Source organism: Podarcis erhardii (assembly GCF_964252035.2).
Source record: "Podarcis erhardii genome assembly, chromosome: 2".
In the NCBI taxonomy this organism is placed as follows: Eukaryota; Metazoa; Chordata; class Lepidosauria; order Squamata; family Lacertidae; genus Podarcis; species Podarcis erhardii.
Genome location: NC_138498.1, coordinates 75,887,033 through 75,912,962, shown reverse-complemented (window position 1 = coordinate 75,912,962; position 25,930 = coordinate 75,887,033). Strand labels below are relative to the sequence as shown.

General features: G+C 42.9%; 1 protein-coding gene across 3 annotated transcripts in view; it reads right to left on the bottom strand.

Moving 5' to 3' along the window:
- Nucleotides 1–13,484: 13,484 nt before the first annotated feature.
- The window catches only part of POC1A (POC1 centriolar protein A), a 33,335-nt gene continuing 20,889 nt past the window's right edge, over nucleotides 13,485–25,930 (bottom strand). For all 3 annotated transcript variants that reach the window (XM_081847383.1, XM_081847384.1, XM_081847385.1), the window contains 3 exons: nucleotides 19,524–19,583; nucleotides 17,657–17,809; nucleotides 13,485–13,788 (listed from right to left, as the gene is read on the bottom strand). In XM_081847383.1, coding sequence (XP_081703509.1) covers nucleotides 13,690–13,788; nucleotides 17,657–17,809; nucleotides 19,524–19,583 — 312 coding nt within the window. In that variant the 3' untranslated portion in view covers nucleotides 13,485–13,689. The remainder of the gene's footprint in view (nucleotides 13,789–17,656; nucleotides 17,810–19,523; nucleotides 19,584–25,930) is intronic.

The window sequence follows — 25,930 nt, the reverse complement described above, 5'->3', positions numbered from 1 at the left end:
TACCATACTCTATTGCAGCATTTCATTCTTATTGTAAACCACCCTGAGATAAATGTTAAATATCTTGGAACTATAACATATGCAATCATTAAATGAACTACTGTTTTAGAATTAGTGCCTGAGTTTGCCTTTTTCCTCTTCCCTTCCTGTCCTTTTTCCTTTGTGCATGTCTTTTTTTCCCCTTTTTCTTTTTAAATAGGTGAGCAGGGACTGTCTTAATAAGTTGTATACAACCTAAATAGGTTGTATGAAGAGAGGGATATAAATGCTCTAAATAAATAAATAAATAAACAAACTGACAAATTATGTTTTGGTTTAGGGAGTGATTTCTCTCCAGCCTCTGCATGAAGATAGTTCTTAAGTTTCCCTATAGGAAGAGTGATGACTCTGCTTGCTTGAGTAACTTTGCCCCTATGGAGTAGGCTGCTGTTTATGGTCTATCAAGCCTGTTAAATTACACACTGAAAGAAAACCCAACATCAGGGTACAGTCAAATGATATCTCTCATAGGATGCTTGAAGTGGTGTCTTTTAAAAAGCCTCCCATTAAATGGATTCTTAAGCAAGCGATTTCCGTAACTGGCTTCTTAAATCAACCGAATTAAATCAATATCCAAACCCTGAAGGTTTCTAGATCCAGGTCCATCCGCCAACCCCCCCCCCCCAGCTTCTAATTGTGGAGGTTTCACTTACATAAAGTAGCAGCAGGTTTAATGGGCTGTGCAGCCCATGTTTCCAAATAAAGACAAGAGGGGAGGGGAGGGGAGAGGTTGCTAAGTCTCCTGCAGTCCTTAACAATCTAATGCGAACAGTTGCTGTGGGAGTTCAGGTTGGCCTGCTAATTGCTTGGAATCCTTTAACACGACACACACGCTGTTAAACATCCCCACCTCTTGTTCCAGACAGAATATGCCTCACTTGTCCCTATTGTTCTTCGACATTTCATCACACAATTACCGACATTGGAGGGGACGGGAAGTCAAACTATGACTGTAGCCCTCTCCTACCATGTCGAGCAGGAAGGGATTTCAAGGAGAGAGCCTTGTACAGTGGGTGGTGCTGTGGTCTAAACTACTGAGTCTCTTGGGCTTGCCAATCAGAAGGTTGGCGGTTCGAATCCCTGCGATGGGGTGAGCTCCCATTGCTTGGTCTCTGCTCCTGCCAACCTAGCAGTTCGAAAGCACACCAGTGCAAGTAGATAAATAGGTACCACTGCAGCAGAAAGGTAAATGGCGTTTCCATGTGCTCTGACTTGTCATGGATGCTAGCTTCAGGGGGGTGAGCCATTTTGAGGGGGCCCCTACGGTTTTGAGGCCCCCATTGTCTGAAAAGTGTGGAGACTCTTCCTCCTGCTGCTGCTGTCGCAGAGGCGAAAGAGGGTCAGAGCAGCAACAAGAGGAGGAGGAGGAGCCACTAGCCATTAAAGCCATGCAGCTGCCATGTTCAGCTCCGCCCCCAGGTCCTCCCAAAGTCCTGATGTCATGTGTGCAACATTACCCCCGTCCCTCTTAAGTTGACACCCCTGGGTACTGCCAATGCAGGGGCCAAATGCTCTAAATGAATAAAATGAGTCCAGCAGGACAGCTTGGAACTGTAGTCTTTCTCCCAACACAAGCACAGTCCACAAACAGACCTCAAAGGGGCGCCTAATAATATTTTTTTTAAGCTGTGGCTCCAGGTGAATCAGAATTGAGGAAATGGCTGCTTTGCATGCAGAGAGTCCCTGGGAGAAATGGAAGAGTCCTGCATTAAAACCCCAATGAGACCCTGCCTATCAGGGCTGGAAACCAGGGAGGGCAAACTCTAGTTTTGCCGGACTCCAGTTCCCATTACAGCATGGCTGATGATCAGAGGTGATGAGAGATGTTGTCCAGAAGCATATGAAAGGGTCCAGGTCTCCCATCCATGGTGTAGGCAATACAGAGCAATACAGAGTGGTCCATCTAGTGTCTTCCTATGACCATGGAAATAACACAGGGGGGAAGGAATGCATCTGTTTTCAAGAGGCTGCCTGAGAGACTTCCATAAATGACCTGAGGATAGCAACAGCATACCTTTCCCCCAGAAGCTGATGCTTGCTGCTCTTCCTTTCAGTACATACATGGGATCCAAAACCGTAGTGAATAGATTGCCTTGAGTGTCGAAAGGCAAGATATAAAGGCAAATAAAGAAATAAAAGAGGGAGCATGGTAGTTTCTACGTTCTACAGGGGGTATCTCGCTGGAGGCTACAGCTGAACCTGTAGTCAGTGGGTAAAGTTTGTGAAGTGGGTGAAGTCTGTGTCATGTCTGCGGACCGCAGTGTTTGTGTTGCGCCAGCTCTGTCTCGGAGGGCCCCTTGACATGCAACTGTAGCACAAAGAGAATACCCATTGTCCAAAACTTTATTATTACTATCCAAATCGCTTGGGTTATCTGCAATCACTGGCTGTCCCCAAAATAGGTCCATATCAAAATAATCTTATAAAAGCAGCTGACTGAGAGATCGTGTCAGATGCTATCCAAACCGTTAGGACAAACATTGTTCTGCTTACAGGTCCTAAACTGCTTTTCGGCAGTAAAAGCTGAAAAGTGAAAGTGCAGTACATATCTGTTGGAAGGAGAATTTACTCAGGCTAGTCTGTTCTTTAGCACTTTTGACATATTAGCAGACCGTTCCTATATATCTAAAAAAGAACAACACGTGGTGTTTTCATGCCAGAGTTCCATCAGTTTAGGTTATAAACTTCTATCCTTTGTAGAAACCTTCTCAGACAGAAACAAGAGAGGCAGTAAAGGACAGATGAAACCCAAAATCCTACTGAAGTCAATGGCAGATGACTGGCTTCTTCTTCTTCTTCTTCTTCACATATGAATTGTATGCATTCTTCTTTACCATCCTCATCTCAGAATGAATAGATGGGCATAATCAGAGATCAAGGTCCAGATTAAACCAAGCAGTTCCTTGGGCAGAAGCTTTTGCTAGTGCAAAAGGGTTTGCCCCTTCTCTCTTCCCCTGTGTTCCCCCACCAAAAAAAAATTTCCTCAGGGGTGTGGTGGATGGAACATTGCACAGAGTGGGGAGGGGGATGAGAGGGTAGATCTTTCTATCAGGAAAGCAGAAATGCCAGCACAGCTATCTGCTTAGAGCTATGTCGAATGCTGGACCTGGGATTCAAATGACCAAACAACAAAACACCCCAGTCAGAATGGATCAAAGTGAAATATGGTGCCATTAATCCAACTCCTTGTCCCTGCCATTAAAAATGGTTGGTTTGAATGGCATTGACATCTGATTGCCAGCCTACAAATGATAAGCTGGTGGACAGAAGACCTAACTTAAATTTTGCAATACAGTTCTCCAGTAAATGTATCTATTGAAAAAAATGCATGTATTTGGTGGATGTCAGCATAAAAATGCATATATTGGTGAAAACAGCATATTAAAATGCATTATTCAAGGCAAATGCACATTCAGAAATGTGTACGGTATATTAGAGCAGCACTTAACAATGTCAACCAATTTTTATAAGGATTTTGTTTTTGTTTTTTAAAAAGTTGCAAGTTGGTAGAGAAGTGTGATGAACAGAACGTAAGAATGGAATAATGAGAAACCCAAGTGGACAGATTCATGTACTTCAAGTCTTTTAACAAGTACATGAAAAGAACAAATGTAACAGATATTACAGTTCCTTGCATGGAGACGAACTGATTGGTAAATTCTGTAGCAGTATTTTTAAAAAGCATATTATCTGTTAAAAAGAAAAGAAAAAAATGTGGCATGATGTTTTACCCCATATAACGGGAAAAGAGACTTCTGGCAGTTTAGATCATAAGGTCCTCAGGACAGGTACCTGGCCCCTTTTCTCTTAAATTACATTGAAAAGCACCACGTAGAGTGACAGTAATAGATTAGTACTCTAAGCACATAATGGCTTCTGCATGCTGGTGTTTATATAGCACAAATCATGCCCCCCCTCCCCCCTATTTTACTGACAGATGCTTGGCAAATTGCAGGCTGGTGATTTTCAGACCTAAATACCCACAAACAGAATAGCACAGAGGGGAATTAACGTTCTGAATTTTGCTTACTGCCATTCCCTGAATTGGAGATAAATGAATGGTCTGGAGCTGGTCTCTCGAGCTTTATCCATTTCCATCTGTCTGGGACCTTTGGCTGGCTTGGTGACCTTCCGGACAAGTCTCTCCAATTTAGCCCTGAAGTTCACATAACACGTAGAGGATCAAGCTATCAACAGCAACACTTGCGATAGCTGTATGAAACCTCTGGGTTCAGAGGTGCCATGTCTCTGTATATTAGTTGCTGCAAGGCAACTGAGGGAGAGGGTTATTATTATGCTCATATCCTGCTTCTCAGAGGCATCTTGTTGACCATTGTGAGAATTGGGACACTGAACTACACCAACTTTTGGCCTGATCCAGCAGGTCTCTTGGAGAGCCAGTGTGGTGTAGTGGTTAAGAGCGGTAGTCTCGTAATCTGGGGAACCGGGTTCACGTCTCCACTCCTCCACATGCAGCTGCTGGGTGACCCTGGGCTAGTCACACTTATTTGAAGTCTCTCTTTGAAGTCACTCACCTCACAGAGTGTTTGTTGTGGGGGAGGAAGGGAAAGGAGAATGTTAGCCGCTTTGAGATTCCTTAAAAGGAGTGAAAGGCGGGATATCAAATCCAAACTCTTCTTCTACTCTTCTTCTTGTTCTTACTGGGTAATTGGTCAGCGAGGCTCCATCAAACATCAGTTACAAGTGGCCATCGAGCGTTCTCAACTTTTCCTCTCATGAACCTGAATTAGAGCAATCTGTCAGCCACTGTTGTGCTTGGCTCAGCTCTGCAGACTCAAGTTTCTTCTTTATGCAGGGAAATATATTACTTCACCCATCAGTATTTACTACAGATAAGGAGAGGCACAAGAAAATGTCTGTTCTGCATTAATGCTATAAATAGAACTTAACTTTCAAGGATGTGTACTTTAGGGTTATACCTAAAAGGCAAAAACGGGGTGTGTGTCCTTGTGCAAATGTACTATTTTGGAAACAGCTTACATCGGTTTTAGGAGGAGAAGTGGCTTTGCTTCTTCTCGTGAGTGACTGAAGGCAACATAGCGGCCAACTTTTTTTGGCAAGCGTTGAGCATGTCACATCAAAAGTATGAAACTGTCCCTCAAGCACTTTCCTTTGCAGCTGTGTTGATACCATTTTGCCTCAAAACTAGTCTGCTTTTCTGGAAAGAAGGCAGTGGCAGGGCACAGAAATGGCCACTATAAGAATGCAGGTCACACTCTCTGCCACAGAGATGCCCTGGTACCCTCCTGAACCTGTTCAGGTATACCACAGCCTCCTGGCACCTGCACCACACATGTGGCATCTGTGCTACAGGTTGGCTACAACTGAATCCCCAATTTGGTCTGCTAATAGACAAGGTCCTTCGGAAAAAGCACACATTTCTTCAATTAGATGGCACAGAAGGTGAGTTCGCATTACCCGCTTCAAAGACAGGTTGTTCTTTTTCTCAATTTCAATGAGTTTTCTTACTTGTTAATTTTCACATTTTATGTGATATTTCACACGACGTAAAAGCCATTTCTGGAAATCCAGCTGAATCTAGCAGAAGTTTAGCGCTCATTTCCATGTTGTTTGCAGAAAGAAATCTGCTTGCAGATCCTTTAACAAAGAAAATCATGCGAGTTCTGCGTTGTACTTTTCCCGTGGTTCTCATGATCACACCACCACTGTTGATGTGATGACATTTGGGGTGGTATCCTGGCACACAGTTCCTTCCCACCATTTAAAATTTAGCCCAAGATGGCAGTATTTTTATTTTTAAAATGCCACCGTTGCATAACACAACAGTATAAAAGGAATATTAGAAGTCAGGCTAGAAACACTAGAATTATAACCACTAACGCTAACACATTAAACCCCACATCTGAATGCAGACGATTTTGAAAAAAATGATTTCTAAAACACATTAATTCTGCAAATGGATTTATAGCTACTTTTTCCAACTTCACCAAGAGACAACTCTTGTCATTTTGGAGATCAGGAAAAATAAAGTGGCTTACTCAAATCCACAAAAGGAGGTAAAGACATGGCATTTGGAGGAATTCTGTACCCTTGGGGCATCTACACAGCAGCAAATACTCAACTGGTTCAGCTTCCTGGCCTGCAAATGCAATAGTGGGGAAGCCCACTGACTTTCTGCATGCCCTGCAGTTGTTTACTATTAAAAGGCAAATACTTTCTGGTGGAATAATGGTAGCAACGGTAGCAATTCTACTTCATACTCAAAGCCTCATCTACTTCCTTATTCTAAGTGCATTTCAGAAAGAGTTTCAGTTACACCCACCAGAGTGGTGAGGATGTTCAAGGATCGTAGAGGTTCTTAGATAGTGTTAGAACAGGACTGGGGGACCTGTGGCCCTTCAGACGTTACTGGACAATAACTCCCATCACTGCAGACTATTGGCCATTGGGGATGCAGGTGGCGCTGTGGTCTAAACTATTGAGTCTCTTGGGCTTGCCGATCAGAAGGTTGGCGGTTTGAATCCGCACAATGAGGTGAGCTCCCGTTGTTCTGTCCCAGCTCCTGCCTACCCAGCAGTTCGAAAGCACGCCAGTGCAAGTAGATAAATAGCTACTGCTGTGGCAGGAAGGTAAACGGCGTTTCTGTGCACTCTGGTTTCCGTCACAGTGTTCAGTTGCACCAGAAGCAGTTTAGTCATGCTGGCCACATGACCCGGAAATCTGTCTGTGGACAAACGCCGGCTCCCTCAGCCTGAAAGTGAGATGAGCGCCACAACCCCAGAGTCGCCTTTGACTGGACTTAACCATCCAGGGATCCTTTACCTTTCTTTATCTTTTATTGGCCATGCCAGCTAGTCCAATAACATCTGGAGCAGGGCGGCCCAACTTTGCAAACCAAGAGTACTTTGACAAGGAACCCACGGGCTGCTCACTGCCTTGCCATGCGGGGTGGTGGGGAGCAAGGCCAAAATTGGACGCCCTCATGCTGCCTTCCCAAAGTGGCTAAGCAAAGCACAGGGCTTGGGGAAGGAGGCGCAAAGCTCTGTCAGGGTCCTAGAGCCCTCCCACTTCCTTCCCAAAGCTAGGAAAGAGCTAACTAGGCTTTGGGAAGGAGGAAGGAGTAGTCTAGGACCTGCCAAAGCCCTCATGCCTGCTTCCCAAAGCCCAGCGCCTTGCTTTGGAAAGGCAGGGTGAGGGCTGCGGTTGAGGGTGGGGAGTGTCAAATGTTGCTGAGGGCAGCAAAAAAAGGTGTTGAGGGCCACATGCAGCCCTCAGGCCATGCTCTGGACCACCCTGTTCTGGAGGGTCACAGGTTTGTCATCATTGCATTAGACCGTGAGGGGATTATCCTCTTCCATTAATCCTTTAAAAAAGGATATTAAACGTTGCACTGTATGTTCAAACTTAAGCCCTGTGCAGTACGCTTCTCTGTCTTTCCAGTAAAGGGTGCGACAATGGAAACTTTACTGAGAGTTGCAGACTGCATGTTTTCTTAGGCCCACACTAGGGGAAGTCTGAATGGAACAGATCCCAGACAGCTGTTAAGAAAATACTCACAGAGGGAGTGTAAAAGGGAAGTGAAGCAATGCTGAACTCCGTCCAAACAACCCGCATGGCAAAAGTATTACATTAACCCTTTTTTTGCTCCTGTGACCCATTGTGGGGGTGGGGATGATGCTGATGGTTCCTGGCTGAATTGAAGAGGAGGAAGGGGAAAGTGAGGTGGATGCAGGCAGCATGGGACAATTAAGAATGATTTAAAGCGATACCTCTCCACCCCCGAGATGGATGCAGGCGTTGGAAGATAATTATTAGCTTTGGAAACAAAATAGGGTATTGCAACAGCAGTCGCATATGTGGGCCCTAGAAGATGCATCGAGGCCAATTCATTTTCTCAGATGTAAATGTCAGGGTGAGAGAGTCCAGGGAGGCAGAAAGGAGGAAATATCCTCACCCAGGATTAGAAACCACGGATCAAAACCAAGATTTAGGAAGAAAACAGACATGGTAGACATCAGGGTCAGCAGCAACACTCTGAATCTTTACCCCACGCTGGGCCTACAACTGAGGCTTCTCCCATTCACATGTACCGTTAAGCAGGCTAGTAGTACACCTGCATGAGCCAATTACTGGCATGCTGCTAAGTGTGAATGGGCCAACTCATGTAGTACCGGTAAGTACATTTATATGTGACAGCGTTCCCAAAGAATGTGTACGCAGCCAAGGATTTATCAATGGCAGCTGCTGGAGCACTCACTCTGTCCCCATCAAAGGTGTGACAGGCTTAATGATGTCCTATGTTTGTAGAGTTGGCTTGTTCTTGCTCTTGTTTTAGTATGCATTTTGTGTTCTCATTTTGCATTTTTATGTTGTCGACTGCTGTGATCTCTGCATGAAGGGTGGTATACAATTTAATAACTAATAAAAAACAACTACAAGGAATTCACCCTTTGCACAGCTGCTCTACACTGGGCTGACATCTTCATCTAGCTATCCACCATGAGCCCAAGATCTCATTTGCAGTCATTCAGTGCCTGTTTAGACCCTTTTAGCATATTTGTGAAATTGGGATTTACCCTAATGTGAAACACTTTACACTTATATTAAATTGCATTTGCCATTTTGATGCCCATTCACTCAGTTTAGATTTTTCAACCTTTTCACAATTCCCTTTAAAAATAAATAAATGAAAATGCCCCGAAACAATTTAGTATTGTTACTAAACTTGGCTACCTCACTGCTTACCCCCAACCAGAATAGACTTAATAACCAGTCTATAATTTCAAGATCCCCTTTTAAGAACTGTTACATTGGCCATTCTCTTGTCCTCCAATATGTAGCTATTTTACATGAGCAATTTCACATTCGAGTTCTTAAAGAATGGTCAGGTGGATGCCATCTGCATCTGGCAATTTGTCAGTTTTTCATTTAGCAGTAAGGCCTGGAACTTTGTTGCCTGTCATCGCTTTTTGCCTCAGTTCCTCAGATTCCCTTCTTGAGACAGTTCAGGCACAAGGAGTGCTTTATATTCTTCTGTGAGGATCGGTGCAAATAATTCATTCACCTTCTCTGCTATTTCCTTTCCCTCCATTAGCCCACCTTTGACTCAAAGGTCTATATAACCTTCCTAAGCTTGAGGGCCTGAAACTAATGTATTTAAAGAATTGTTCGCTGTTGGGCTTTGTTTTAGGAATTTGGTCCGGATAGTCTTTTTTTTTTTTTGCACCGTTTTGTATTCTTCTTTTACTAAAGTTTGTGTTCTTTTTTAATCCTCGTTTGGACAATAATTCCATTTTCTAAGGGGAGCCTTCTTACCATTCAGATTTTCTTGACTCCACTCAGGAAACCATGCTGACATCATCTTGCCCCTGGGAGCAACTTTCCTGAAATACAACATACATTCTAGCTACACTTCTACTACTGTGGTTTTGAGGAACCCCCAAGAATTCTGGAGAGATTTGACTCTCTTGACTTTCCCTTCCAGTTGCCTTTTTGCCAATCTCCTCCAGTTCCCTGTTCTGAAATAAAAACTGAATGTGATAGATTTTCTTGGCCATAGGGCCACTGTTATAGAGCAACTACCAAGATCAGGCTTCCTCAGCCTCGGGCCTCCAGATGTTTTTGGCCTACAACTCCCATGATCCCTAGCTAGCAGGACCAGTGGTCAGGGTTGATGGGAATTGTAGTCTCAAAACATCTGGAGGGCTGAGGTTGAGGAAGCCTGACCTACATCTAGAAGTTGTACCCTTTCTATGTGCAGATAAATGATATTATATATATGCTATAAATGTGATAAAGGGTCTTTTTAGTTATTTTTTTCCCTCTTCTTTTTTCTCTATAATTGTGTTTTGCAAGGATTATGAGTATTCTATATTATCTTTTTCTGTATTCTTTTTCAATATTTTTTTATTATATTTTTATAAATGTGTTTGGATTCTAGTGCTTAATATGTTAGAAACCTTCAACAAAATTGTCAAAAGGGGGGGGGTAGTGTGGGATCAGTACTAAATTACAGAAGAATTGAATTCATGCTCGCCTGCTTCCCCAGTGCTGTCTGCTATAAACAAAACTGAATGATCCGTTGACAAGGTAGGAGTGACAGAATGTGTGTGCCTAACCCACAAACATTATTTGATACGTTTGAAAAATAGGAGAAAGCTTCCTATATGCTGGAGTTTCAGAATAGCCTGGGAAAGCTCCGCTATCTCGTAATCAGTTGTGAATGAAATCATGTCAGTGAATAACACATGATAAAAAACGTTTGTGCCATTTCAGAGGTTAATTAAAAGCAAAAATAAGATGTACAACTATCAATATTAAAAACTGTGGGTACGTTCTACAGACTCAGGCTGCAAACCTATCCCTGGCTACTCAAAAGTCCTTTCGGATTCAGTGGGCTTATTCCCACTTAAGTGGGGTTAGGATTTTTCTTAACAAACATAGTCACTGTGAAAGAAGCCAATTTGTGCTGGACAGCTGACCTATATATAGCCCTACAGTCACTCTCATAGTGCTGCACCTTTCTGCCAATATAATTATGAATTAACCGTGATGTTGCTTTAATTTAAACTCCCAGACAGGAAGAAAAGTGGGCATTGCTTAGAGACTGCTATTTTTCACAGTGTCAGAGTATGTTTTAACATGTTCCATGCCCGTAACAGCCAAAAATTCCCTTTGCTTCAGCCCTCTGGCATATGTAGCTTCCCCAGGGACCAATCTGAATAAAAAGAGCTGTTACTAAAATTTTAGTGAGGTCATATGTTTGGCAAACCTAATAGCAACATATTAAACTGCTTTTTTTTAGGAACTTGGCTTAGTGATTGCCTCGCAGATCCTTAACCCTTTGTCAGCTCCTCCCGGACCAGCCACCCAGAGCAATTCCCTTAAACGATCTGCTCTCAACTCTTGGAACGTTTAACCCTGGAATTTGCAACATACACCCCCTCAACCATCTATTCCATTGCTTCCTGCACCAGCCGTTTTCTGCAAGATGATCACAACAGATGTTTCATTGTCAGGAAGAAGAGCTAAATACAAGGAGTGAGAGTGTATTTATAGCTCCCCTGGATAAGAACATTCTGTTTAAAAGTTCTGCCGCAGTACATACTTGCTCTCTCTCCCCCCTACTAAACAAGGATCCCAAGCACACAGGACTGCATTGCAAAAAGGTGTTTCCATACAGGGAACTCCAGAGGGAAAGATATGAAAACCATTCCTGCAAGCAAGGCGGCTTTTTGCACATTATGCAAATGGCAAAGGAGAAAGCCTAACTCACTTTCCCCGTCGTCATAAACGTACAGAGGACAAAACGCATTTGCCATGCCAAGTTATTCTCACATCTGGAACTCATGCAGTCCCAAACCACCCCTGCTTCCTCCTTGACCCGCTTCCCGTAAAGGGCAAGAAACCCCTGGGTAAAGTGTTTCCAAAACAACAACACAACAAAAATGGCTTTCAAAAACCAAGCAGGGAACAAATCTTCTCCCTCCCCTTTTTTATTTCAAGCCAGGAAGCAAAATAACCTGTAGTTACTTAACAGACTTTCTGAGATGGTGGGAATACAGTCTAATGAAAGGAGGTGTGGGGTTTTTTTTTTAAAGGAATTGGATTTTTAAAATATCCTCCCACGTGGAAATGGTAAGGTCCAACTTTGAAGATTTCAGCAATACACAGGCCAAATACAGGCTTCCATGGAAAGGGATGTGGAGAAGAGATATGGTTCTAGGAAATATAAAGAGTGGGAGCGGGAGATTTGAATTTCTATCCACAAGATCAGGTGGGGGTTGGGATAAAATGAGCGCAATCAGTGCAGGTCAGTCTTTGAAACCGGCAACACTAAAGGTCCCAAAGCTAAGATGAGGGGCAAATAACCCTACATAGATTACCTTTATAGTACAGTGGTGCCCCGCAAGACGAACACCTTGCAAGACGGAAAACCCGCTAGACAAAAGGGTTTTCTGTTTTGGAGGCGCTTCGCAAAACAAATTTCCCTATGGGCTTGCTTCGCAAGACAAAAATGTCTTGCGAGTTCCTGCGGGTTTTTTCCCCTCCCCCCCTTTTTCTAAACCGCTAAGCCACTTATCAGCTGATCCGCTAAGCCGCTAAACCGCTAATAGCGCTAATCCGCTAAGCCGTCAATGGGCTTGCTTCGCAAGACGAAAAAACCGCTAGATGAAGAGACTCGCGGAACGGATTAATTTTGTCTTGCGAGGCACCACTGTAACAGTGAAACCGCTGACTAGTCCCTTCCTATTCTGCTTAGGTAACCATCAGACACCTAGGATCACATGAATGAAATTCACCATCAGGCTCCTTCCTATGCCAGCTTTGCCCCAACGTCTAGGAGGGGCAACAATAATCTGGCAGGGAGCCATGTCTTGGGACTCCTTTCACACGACCCAGGGCTTTTTGTGTCATCCTTGCACTATGCGAAAAAGCTGCACTGCAAGGTCTCCCACGCCACAGTTCCAATGTATGCAAAGGTGATGGGGGGGTATAGGTATACTCATGGCAAAAGAAATCTATGTTCATGAACATGCATACAAAGCAGGCACGGACTACACAAATACACATGTAGAAAAATAGACAAGGCATCTGACATTACTTAGCTAATGTTCAAAAAAAATGGAAACCATTCTGGATCTGACTCTGAGTGCTTCATGTGAATTAAATGTGTTATTTTCTGGTTCAGTGAACTGTAAGAGATGTATAAAGATCCTACATAGCAGGAATGCTTTGTGCAGGTAACATTCAAATTTTAAGAAGCTTTTTAGCAGTATCTCCCAGAAGTTGAGTCACATTTCTGCTTGAAATGCTTGCAGAATATTTGGAGCGGAGTCCTCTTCCTCCTCTTCCTCTAGTGCTTTGGGAAATCTGTGTCTGAAGGGAAACTCCCACACTGTTCTCAGATGCGTGTGCGCGCACACACACTATTTCAAGAAGTCTATGACAAAGGTTCCAGAAGCTTGTCATTTCCAAAACGAGGCTGTCTTAATTCTTAACAGAGCTGCTCTAAGAAGCAAAGCCAGTGTTACTTTAAAAATGAACAACTCCTCAACACCTGGAAATGCGAATCGGAGTACAGTGGTGCCCCGCAAGACGAACGCCTCGCAAGACGGAAAACCCGCTAGACGAAAGGGTTTTCCGTTTTGGAGGCGCTTCGCTAAACGAATTTCTCTATGGGGTTGCTTCGCAAGACAAAAAAATCTTGCGAGTTCCCGCGGGTTTTTTCCCGCTTTTTCCCCCCTTTCCTAAGCCGCTAAGCCGCTTATCAGCTGTTCCGCTGATAAGCCGCCTCTCAGCTGATCGCTAAAAGCCGCTAGACCGCTAATAGCGCTAATCCGCTAAGCCGTCAATGGGCTTGCTTCGCAAGAGGAAAAAACCGCTAGACGAAGAGAATCACGGAACGGATTAATTTCGTCTTGCGAGGCACCACTGTAGTAAAGCCAAGCATCACAAATGGCCATCGTTAGTAAGAAAGTTTAATATGAAAAAAGTATATATTTACAGACACTATTAAGCTGTACAATTCATTCTAATAAAATAGGAAATGTTTTCACTTTACAAATTAGTCACACAGTATATGCTGAGAATGGGCGCGCACGCACAAACACACACACACTCACACTCACACTCACAATGCTGGCTGCCTTCAGTTCCCCAGCAAACTCAGTTGGATTTACTTTGAGCAATCTTCTGCTGATTCTCAAGGCACTCCTTCAGCTTGTCTTCAGTTAATGTTAATCTTTGTTCTAGAATGGAAACAGTCTGTGAAAGGAGAAAGGCAACAGCTGAAAGGTGCTGGAAGACCTTAGCATGCAAACCTACCACCTGGGACAAAGCTGAACTCTGTGGGACTTCATTCTGAGCAAATATGCCCAGGATCAGGGTGTGTAGCACATCTTCTATTTATGTATTGCGGGCTGTTTTGCTGCCTTACCAAACAGCCTTCCAAAGAGAATAATAACAATCACACAAAGTTACAACAGAACTTAAAATGTCTATTTTTGAGATGTAGGATGCTGGCACAACATGGGAGCAAAGCAGCTTGTTATTTTCGATTTTAGATGCAGACCTTTGGGGGGGGGTGATCAGGGGGAGGGAATTATTTCGCTGCAGATCATTTCCCTACTGCTCTCCACTATTTCATGCCACAACTAATTTCCAACCGAGAAAAATAACCTGAATTAAAAGGATTTGCCATAATATTGTCCTGCTGAGAAAAGTCACTGTGTGAAAGAATGTCTGGCTTTTACTGTACCCTGTACACTAACTAAAGGACCACTGGGTCTGAGCCACAGGGAAAGTAGGGAGAACTCCCCCACCACACACCCAACCTGTACCCTCCCATTCATTGACATTACTGCATCGGGCACAGCGAGAGGTGAAAACACGGCTGGTGTCCTCGTTCCCCAAGCAAATATAGCCTCCAGCCCTCAAGACGACAAAGCCAACAACAGATATGCCCCCATGATGAAAGGTCACGTCTTTTCATAGAATCCTAGAACTCCTAGAGTTGGAAGGGACCATGAGGGTCATCTAGTCCAACCCCCTGCAATGCAGGAACCTTTTGCCCAACGTGGGGCTTAAACCCACAACCCTGAGATTCAGAGCCTCATGCTCTACCAACTGAGCTGTCAAATCTTGGATTTTTGTCTGGCATGGGGAGGTAGTTTCTTTGGCCAGGGTGGGGCGAGGAGAGAACCCTATAATGACTGAGTGACCTGGGAAGGAGGGTGGGCTCCCTTTCCACAAGCTCACCATCAGTGGGGGCCACTCCAGCCACACCAGGAGTGACTGGCAGGTTCTTCCTCCCCCTGCAACATTCCATGTGGTGCTCCAATCTGTCCCATAGGAATGAATGCTAGCAATTCAGTTATATGACAGAAAAGCAATTTTTTAAAAGAAATTATTAAACACTGAGATACAACCTTGGGGTGGTAATAGGGCTAGCTAGCTTTGGGTCTTGCTTGCCAGCAATCCTAGTGCTTGGATTGACAGGAGAGCTTGCCTCCTCTTAAGTGTGCCCCACACAGACTTAAAGCAAAAGAATGGGAGCAAGTGAGAATCAACCCAGATCTGCCTAGCCATTCCCTGGGTTTCGTTTCTTGGTCACAGGACACTGACACCTGGTTTTTACAGGTATCTCTATACAGTGAAAGTATTAGAAGCCAAAGAATCACCAGTCATATACAACCTAAAACTGGCTGCTGTCACCCTTCAATAGATAGCAAACTGCTACTTCATTGTGTGTTGTAAAGCCTGGGGGAAGAATATTTTGCAAGATGAGCTGAATAATGTTTGCAGATATGTAATATTAGAAGACCAATTAAGGCATCCAGCAATAACAGCCTCCTTAATCCATCTGAAGCCTCTTATGGGTGAGAAAGGCACATATTTAAAGCAATCATATTAGAACCTGACCCTGAAGTTCAAATGTAGAAGGCACATGTATATAAAGCTAAACATATATCTTTCAGTACGTGTTGGGTATTAGGGCCCTCTGCTGGTCCTTTTATGGCACTGTCCAAAGGAATGCCATAGTAAGAAATCTCTGATAAGTACCAGGTGTGAATTTGTGCAGTTAATATGGTTTTTAAAGGTTCAAAACAAAATACAAGTTGAGGCCTATATATTCACATTTAATGCCGTTGTAAGCACTGATGAAGGAACTGTAAAAGAAGTGTGAAAGATCATTTACCCAGTACGTTTAGTATTTATACAACACTTCCTTCAAGCATTGTATCATACACACTCTGAGTAATCATCAGAAACACCCTGTACGGTAGGCCAATATTATCATCCCTGTATTACAGAATGGAGAGGGGAGAGGCTGAGCTAAGGTCTGAACTGGAGACTTCCAGATCATAACTAACAATTTCAATGCACTAGCGGCTGGTGGTGGTTAGAGCATGACCCAAGAAACAAGACGTTCAATTAGAAGGGAACCATTCTGCTACATTAACCTGCCAGAAGGGAATACTGTCACTCTGAGATGTCACAAACAAACACCCCTACCTATCAACTTCTGTTTGTCTAAAGTCAATTCTCTGGCATCAGCAGCCTTGTTCTTTTTTGTAAAGGCAAGGTGGGACAATAGCCATTTCAAACTGCTGTCACAAATACAGTCTGAGCAACTAGGACCTGCCATTTTAGTTTCCCACAATGTTCCCCCAACATCATGTTGTTTTCCTGGAGTGCTGCTACTGCCAGGAATGCTCAACAGAGGGCTCCTCTGGCAGGCTTCCCTAGTAGCAGCAGCACTAGCAAGCTGGCTAAGGACTATAACCACTTGGAAACACTCAACTGTAATCTCTGGGCCACTGAATTTCCAGTTCCGCATTCTTCCAGGAAACTTTATCTGGACAAGCCTCCTGGTTGATAACTCCAAGCAAGAAAGATCTCATGGTAATGCTACTGTATTTAGCAATTGCAGAGACCAGGACCGGGGTGGACTTAAGTCTCTTTAATGTAATCTTCCACCAACTCGCTCAATCGCTGTGGGGTTTGAGATATATGCTTGACTTGTCAGGGAGCGCCCATTCAGCAAGCTAGAACAAGGCAGAGGCTGCTAACAAAATGAACACTTCAGCTAAAGTGCAAAAAGAAGCAAGGCTGCATATGAACATCTTGCTGTGCGGGATGTAATACCACTCCAGCCTCATCATTCCTAAATAATTAGTGTCTGACAAATGGAAGCTACTTAACAGAATAAAAAAAGGCCTGCTGTTCTCATGTACACAGAAACGCCACTTGACACTTTTGTCTCAGTAGGAAGCAGACTATTCCACACTATCGCCACTGGCCGCAACTGGAGTCGTCCACCACAGTGGTTTGAGAATAGGCCAGTGAATCTTAATTTAAAAACAAATTCTATCCTGCCATCCTGGTGCACAGCTCACAACACAAAAACACCACAATTAAACACACAATAAACATGAACTGAGTTCATTTTTGAAGAACTGTGCGTTCTATGTTTTGAGTATTGAATAGACCTCCCCAGATGCAGAATTCAAATAAAGCAACGGAATTAGAATAAAGCTAGCTGCATACCAATGACAACTAGAAGCGGAGAGTCTTTGTCTGCCAAAGAGAGAAACTATTCTGAGCACAATATCCCATTTTATAATTTAGAGAAAGCTGGTGATACTACGAATCCATGCCTCGCAACCTTCCAAATGGGGCCAGCCACACATGACGTTTTTTTCCTTTACTAAGATAATGCCCTTATAGGAGAAAACACACAAGCTGTCATTTGTGAAGTTCAGTACAAATGTTTGGTTTGCCACGAACTCTATTCCTAGGGTCTCATAGGCCATGCCTCACCATTTGGCCCCAATGCTAAATCAAATAAAACTTGGGCTGATAGGAAGCACACACATGCTGAATTATAAGATACAACATTTCCTCTCTTTATTTGCGGACTAGACAAGTAGAAAAGGACTTAAGATGCATCAAAGAAGAATCGGTTGAGAATATATTTTGGGATATTCCACTTCAAGGCATCCATTTCAAGGAAAAGTCTCAAGTAGTAATTCCTTTTAATACCTGCTCTATCAACAAATAATGGGAGGAAATGTAGAAGTTTTATGACCCTATTCAAGGTTTCATAGAGACTCCTGAAAGTGTTGCATACCTGAGTGAGAACATCCAGCTGTCCCACAATATGCTGGAGGGTGCTGGCAAGACCAGCCTCGTCAATTTGTTCATGTTGTCTTCTGGCGGATTCTGCTGTTTCAGTTTCTTGAATATGTTTATCTGGAACTTCTGCAAAATCCATCTCTGATTGCTAGAGGATTAAAAAAAACATTGCTTACCATATTCAATGAAAATTGGCGGAGTGGGTAGGTGGAGACTAGTGGAGAGAGACATCAGCTCAAGTGAAATACATGGTTAAGGATCATGTGCATCAGAAATTCGGAGAAGGGAGGCTGCTCAAGTCACTGTACTGCAGCTGTACTGCTGACACCTTCCAATTTGTGCATGGTGGCTATGAAAGCTACTTAGTAGTGATCCGCAACACAGACATTCTGCCCGTAAGCCATCCCCACCCACCCCTTTCCCAGTGCAGCATTTATTTTTTAATTAAAGTAAGTATAGTGGTACCTCTAGTTACCAACTTGATCCATTCCGGGGTGCCGTTTGCACCCCGAAAAGTCCATAAGTAAAGTGCCACTTTTGCGCGCACAGCAAAACCCGAAAGTATACACTTCCGGGTTTGCCGCATTCGCAAGCCGAAAAGACGCAACATGAACCTAACGCAACACGAGGTATGACTGTATAAAAGTGAAATATAACCAGAGAATCAAGAGCAGACAACTGATATTTTTATACTCATCAAGAAATTTAGAAGCACTTGGCTCCTCAATTTGATGTCAGGGAAGGAACATTTCTCACACCCCAAGGCACTTCAGTTGATATTTTGCACCTTTAGATGAATATAACTCAAAATACAATGTAAATGACAATAAAGATATTATTATTATTATTATTATTATTATTATTATTATTATTATTATTATTATTTTTAAAGTGTGTGTTTATTAAACAACAGCACAGTCTTTTCCTAGCCTACTGGATACTTGGCCATCCTTTCTAGCTCAATCCACATACAACATTCTCTTTCAATAATTCCTCAGTGTTTCTTGTCAGGTGCACAGGCCAGGAGAGCCCATCTACAACAAATGTGGAATTTGGAAAAATGCAGGTTCAAATCCTAGCATAGGGCTATTTCCCACAAAAGGGAAGAAGAGCATTTGCACTGTTTCCACCATAACAGGAGATTTATTCCTGCAGCAAAGGAGACATCTAGGGCCTCTAAGATTTTATTAATCACACTTGCTGGCAGAAGCCTGCCCTTCAAGTATTCTAATGTTCACTACAAGCATGCATAGGTCCATAACTCACTGAAGGCTAAGTCATAGTTCAGCTACATGCATGGGCTACAAAGACTCATGTGCTGCCTCAGTCTTGCACAATCCCCTCTTCTCTCTTTTCCTCAACGCTAGGGGAAGACTTTGACAGTGTTTACTTTCAGTTTCCACAAATCCTGGCTCCTTGTTGCATCTGAAGCAAAGATGATGGTTCAAAACAAACCCATGGAAGTTTCAATACAGGCTAACTTCAAGCCATGGGTTATAATGTGGTTGTTTGAGAAGTTTGCTTTAAACCACTATGTCTAGGTCATAGACAATGATAGTATTTGTGGAAGTCTTCCTTCTGGCTGTGTAGCAGGATAGAGAGGGGGCTGTATGCAATTTTCAGGCTTTGCTTGATCTCATTCTAGCTTATGTAGGTAGTGCTAAAACCATGTCTTAGCATTACATGCGAACCAGCTCAGAGCGGACATTTGATTATAATTTTCCACAGCTCACAAAGTGTGTTTCTGTCAAAGTCAATAAGTGAGGCTGTGACAAAGCTCTGTCAAAATACTTGTGAAGGCTTGCCTCTACTCATCACAGTAACAGGAAAAATACCCTACAGAGATGTTTGGTTTCACTTACCTTTTCTTGTCTGTAAATTCCAGATTTCTGAATCTCTCTACTGCCAGTATCCATTGGTTTCTACAAGCAAGGAATCCAAGAGGGTTGTGTTATTCTGCATTACCTGAGATGTGAAACTCGATGCACCCTAAATATTCCCTTCTGTCTCTGACAGATTTTCAAAAGTTAGCTACCTGCTGACTTGAACTGCACACTTGACCTCAATGTCACAGTGCAAAGCAGTGCCCTGATGTCCAATTCGACAGCCCCCAAACCTGGGGTTCTGCCCCGAAAGATTGTTTCAAATAATGCAGTCAAAAAAATGAAGACTAAGCGCTTTCATCACTTATTCTCACGAGTTGTGACATTAGCCGCTGCTCCTCAAGATCTACAGTAAGTGGCTTTCCCCATAATTTGATCCTCAAGAATAATTTCAGTTGCCTTACTAGAACTGTGGAAAAGAGGGTGATAGAACAGCAGGGAGTTTAGTAAGCATTTCTTAGCAAGCAGCTGCACTGTGAGTAGAAGGAAAGGTCATCCAGGATTACGGTCTTAAATGCAAGGGGCCTGGCTTCTCCATAATGGGCAACAGCCCCACCATCACTTCCTTTAGTTTCCTTGAGGCTTCACATAATTTGTAGCTTAAAGGTAAAGGTAAAGGACCCCTGACAGTTAAGTCCAGTTGCAGATTCTGGGATTGCGGCGCTCATCACGAGGGATGAGCCGAGGGAGCCAGGCCGAGGGAGCCAGCATTTGTCTGCTTCTGCAGATAGTTTTACCAGGTCATGTAGCCAGAATGACTAAGCCGCTTCTGGCGAAACCAGAGCAGCGCATGGAAACGCCGTTTACCTTCCCACCGAAGCGATACCTATTTATCTACTTGGATTTTTGGCGTGCTTTCGAAACTAAGTTGGCAGGAGCTGGGACCAAACAACGGGAGCTCATCCCGTTGCGAGGATTTGAACTGCTAACCTTCTGATTGGCAAGCCCAAGAGACTCAGTGGTTTAAAACACAGTGCCACCCATTTCATCTGTACCTTACTGGACACAAACCTTTAAAAGGTATGACATAAAATAAAAGCAATCATAGATTGGCCAAGTGAAATGGCTCCATTTAAGAATTTTTCAACTTGCTCTGATTAAAAAATAGGATAAAACAGAACCTCCCAATAAAAAAAAAAAAATCAAACGGATATTCTGAAGTTCAGCCTGAGAATGACTGCATATTGGAGCATATCACGAGTTTCTCTAGCCCTGTGGTAAAAAACTAAATTTAAAGAAGGGCATGTAAAACTGACTCAAGTTCTCCATAATTACACCTATAGTTTACACAAGGTTCAAATGGGGCTTTCCCAAGCTTTTTAAGAAGATCAGCCCCCACCCCAGAATCACAGTACCGATGATCAAAGACAAATAATGCTAGCAAACCAATATTTGGTACTATCTAGACAGAATCATAAGATCAGTGCCAAAGTCCTTAATTCCTAGCACACACTTAACGTCATTCACAACTTAGTTTTTAATTTTATTTTTTAATGAAGGAAGCTGGAGCCTTCAGACCCTTTCAGCCAAGCAAACACACATACATGTGCATGAAGACAATGGCACTCACTCAATGGTTATCAAACCACAGAAAGAAAAATTAAGCACAAGACATTTTTCAGAGCTTGTTCGCAGCCAATATGCAAAATTCTAAACAGGGACTATTTAGAAGGGGTACTACAAGTGCAGAGAATAATCCTATTTTAGTTCATTGTTCCTGTGCACAATTTGAAGAGCACAACAGAACAAAGGTATTTGATACTAAGTACCTACTTAACAGGTACTGGAAATATTCAAAAGAACAAAACACTGAACGGTAGGAGAGACAAGCCGTTTGTGGGACTATTATTGGCAACAACATAACTGACTAATTTATAGCTTCTACTAGATGAGAGCTGCAACTACCGTGGGTTGGGGAGGAGAATAAAAGCAATCCTCTTTTCAAAATCCCTATCACACTCCCAGGCAGCAGGCTAGTCTTGCTAACTAAGGGGGTTGTCACAGACTGGTTGGACACAGAGGAATGGTGGGAGGAACCAGCTGGGGAACCCCCAAGTGAAGAAGGCTCAGAGGGAGAAGACTGGGAGGAAGTGTCGGAAGCTGAAAAGGTAACAGGGCTTAGTGAGCTGGGAGAGTCTGTGGCAGAGAGAAGTCCAGAATTGGGGCAGAAGCTGAAGCAGGAGAGGAGGGAGGCCAAGAAAAAGAGACGAGTCCCGCTCGTGAAGAGGCAAGGGAGTCTCCCCCCTCCTGCTGTGACAAGCTCCCCTTCCCACTGGTCTCCCAGAACCAGGAGATGAATGAAGAGGGAGGAGGTTAGCTTAGGGGGAGGCAAAGTCTTGGAGAAAACCCTGGCAAAGAGGGGACTGAGGCAGCTGTGGGAAGACATGAAGCTTCAGGCTCAGCAACTGCTTCATGGAGGCAACCTGTCCTGTGCAGATCCTGTTTTTGTTAACAAAGAGTTAACGCCAACTTGCTCAGTGTGATTTACTGCTGGCTCGCTCCTGCCAAGTGTTTGCAAAAAAAAAGGTTGTTTGTCCAGCAACTTATCTGGGCCTGCAGAAGCTGAACTTTATTCACAAGTCGTTTCAATGGTGTCAGTCCATATTTATTGGGTTATAAAGAGCAGCCATCCTTCATAGAAACATAAATGTATTTTAATGTATTTCTGGTTTTTATGGAAGCAGCCCAGAGTGGCTGGGGAAACCCAGCCAGATGGGCGGGGTACAAATAATAAATTATTATTATTATTATTATTATTATAAAATTCAACAATAATTACTTGGCATTTATATATTGCTGTAATGGTTCTAGGGGTTGCTCGTGCGTAAACCAGTGCAACACCTGGCTGGGTTGCCTGAGTGAACCTTTTCTGTCCAGACAGCCACTCACCCGTGGCTGTCTCAATCGCTGGCAGAATCCGTCAGTGGGTGTTTCTTGAACTTCTTCCAGCAAAGAAGCTCTTTGACGCCTAGTCTCCTCCAACTCTCCCTGCGTGGAAGCCTTCTGCGCAAGGAGGGTGTAGGCAGCGGAGGACCCTTACTCTCCCCACTGGTCCCTGGCAAGGAGTCATGGAATCGCCTCGCCGATTCCCCCATCTGCCCCCCTTCTCCACTGGTGCTACGCTGATTCTCTTCCCCAGAAGATGGGCTGCCTCCCCCATCCTGGGACGCTCTCTGGAACCCCTCCGGAGCCCACTCTCTCCCTCCGGCCCTGATGGCAGTTCCCTGACAATTGCTTTTGAATGTTTTAGTACTTTATACGTTATCTTGTGATTAGGTTCTAATTTCCATATCACAAATTGGGGGAGATTGAGGCTGAAATCCCTCCTAGCACTACATACTGTAGCAAGTTCATGGGAGAGGTGAGATATGAACCAGGGACCTTCTGCTTCACAGCTCAAGTTTCTTTTCTCCAGCTAGCATTTCTCAAAATGACAAAGATCAAACACATATGACTCTTCCTTACTGAGTTCTCTGCAGTTTTACATTTAGGGGAATTCCGAACAAGAGAAAGAAAGCAAATTGTATTCCTATCCTCCCTAGAATTTGTGTAGCCATGGTATGAACTAGAAAGTCCACTCTCACTCAGAGTAACCAAAGTTATGGAGATTGTATACAACTTAAAGTGTATGGCTAGTCTAATGCATCAGATAGTCTAGTTAGGAATAGAAAGAGAAACATTAGATTTTCATTTTTAAACTAAAGAATGCTTACATCTCATGACAAAAGTCAGGTCATAATAAAAATATTTTCACCTATCAGACTATTTTAGATATGGGTAAAGGATTATTTCATCCCTAGCTGCACAGAAAAAGAGTAAAGAGTGACACCCAGTGGAATAACTCTCCTAAGAAAAAGAAAACACTGAGCATCAGATCCTCTGGGGCATGAGTTTTTGTAGAAAACTGGCAGAGTTATAAAATGCATGATAAGAAGCAAAAGGTGATAAAGTCAAGGTAACTGGAAGATAATCCAACCAGACAATAAATCTACATTCTTCCAAAAGCTTTCTTGAAACCTGAAAGCCAAACCCATCAACAGTCTGGTTCAGCTCAAAACAAAACGTGTCAAGTATGCTCACAAACATTAGAAATAAATAATAAGCATCAAAATTAGTAAGGCGCTGTACAATCAAAACAAGCTATTTCTTTAGGCAACAATGAAAGACAATGCACAATCTGGTTTTGATTTTGGAAGTCCTGCTTAGTAGAACTAGCAAATTACTTAATGAGGAAGTGAGGACTTCCTTATTCCAACAGACTTTTGGGAACTGACTGCTATTAATGAAAAGGGCAGGTGCTGCAATGTTTTTACTGTAATTATGTGTACATATTTAATAGATCTTATAATTTTTAATTCTATTAGTGTATATTTTTTTTAAGGATTAAAAATGTTTTTAGCTGTTCTTATGAGTCCTTGTCAGGGAGAAAGGCGGGATATAAATAAATAGATGAGGATGATAAATAGATGATGACGGTGATGCTCACAAGCGCTCTGCAAATATGAAGTCCTTTTAGGATTATGCCATATTATTCTAATCTAAACTAATTAAAATTGCCTCAAATATTGGAGGAGCTGGGATAAAAAAACACTTTAAAGGGGGGGGGGAAACCCCTCAGCTTTCAATACACACCATGTCACTATTCTCTACTGTAGAGTTATTTATGCCACCTGATAGTTTTGTTTTATTTTGTGCCATTTTAAAACTGTTTAGTGTGGGGAACGAAAAGTTGCATTCTGTCTTTTGGAACTTGGGTCAACCATAAAAATAAAAGACTGCGCACGACAATAATTCCAAGTTGCATTTAGAAATATAAGCAATTTCATGGTTGTTCAGCAACGTTTTGTTGCAACTTTCTCCGTTGCTCAATAAATGCATACCAGGGTGGTGTTCATTATAAGCAGTGGGGTGGACCCAGAGCTGCTCCCCCCCCCCCCCGCCAAAGAACAGAAGAGACTGCAGTCCAGTGAAGGTTCCCCACTGAAGATAGGGAACCAATTATCATGGATTCCTCCTTCCTACTCCTTTTATACACAGTCTGGGAAAAGTTGAGGGAGGGAGGGAGGCAGGAAGTCTAACCACTTTCATTTTTATTTCCCCCAAATCCAAAACATTTGTTTAATAAATAAATAAATAAGTTTTTGAAGGTGTCTTTTATATGAAAAACACTTAAATAGTTTGAATGACTGAACACTGCCATAACCTTTTGCCCTCGTTTCTTTTTCTGATACTTTACAGACAAAAACGGGTAACAGATCAGAGCCATTCAATTCTGAGAAGGTTATGTAAGGAGCACGTCATGCATTAAACCTCTTGAAGCATCGCATATCCTGTGCTGCTCTAAATGGGAGCTGGAATGTGCGTGGTATCCCTGTACATACAATTGGGGTTCCAGGTTGTATGGAATCCTTCATGTATACAAATGTACCTGTGAAGGCACAGGCCAAAGAGGAAAGGATTATTCGACACTCACCCACACCTGTTTAGAGTGATACAGGCCAGAAGAGGACTGCAAAAGTGACTAAAGGCAGAAAAAAACCAAATGATGTGCTCAGAGGTATTCAGATCTCTCATGATTACTAACCTGGTTAAATGTTTTGCTTTGTTTTTAAGATGAACCTTTTTATCCTACAGGGGCCACAGGGACAGGATAAACAGAAAAGATATAGCAGCAAGGGATAGGTGTAGGCTTCTAAGAGGCACAGGGAATAATAGTCAAGAAAGACAAAGAGGAACTCTTACAAAACTCTGGTTTGATTCTTCAAGACATTCTTCCACAAGCCTCGGGATAGTATTGTTATTTATAAAATTTATATACCGCTCTTCATCCAAAGATCACAGGGTGGTTTACAACACAAAATTCAAAATGCATGACATAATAAAAACAATAACTGGTTCTCTGCAAAAAAAAATTAGGTTTGGGCTATGATCCTATAACGCACCTTAGCTAGGAGTAAGTACTGCTCTACTTAGTGAGGTTAACTTTTGAAGAGACATTTATAAAAGACTGCACTATGTATAGAAATTTGCTCAGGGCTTTTTTGTCAGCCGGAACTTGCCAGAACTCAGTTCCTGCACCTCTCAGGTGGATGCCATTGCCATTATAAGAGAACAAGGCTTATTATGGTGAGCTCTGGCACCCTTTTTTTCTAGAAAAATAGCACTGGAGTTGCTTTTTATGACAAATACTCAAAGAATTACATTGCGCACGATGTAAGCTATTTAATTTAATCACTTCTCCTAAGAGAAGTTCCAAGGAAATTGTTTATCCTACTCCCCCTCATCCCCTCAAAATGCATTAAAAATCTGCTGTGGGGGGAGTGAGATGAACCAATGCCCAAATTAGAATGAATTCCTAATTTGAGAGCCACGAGGTCAGAACAGAA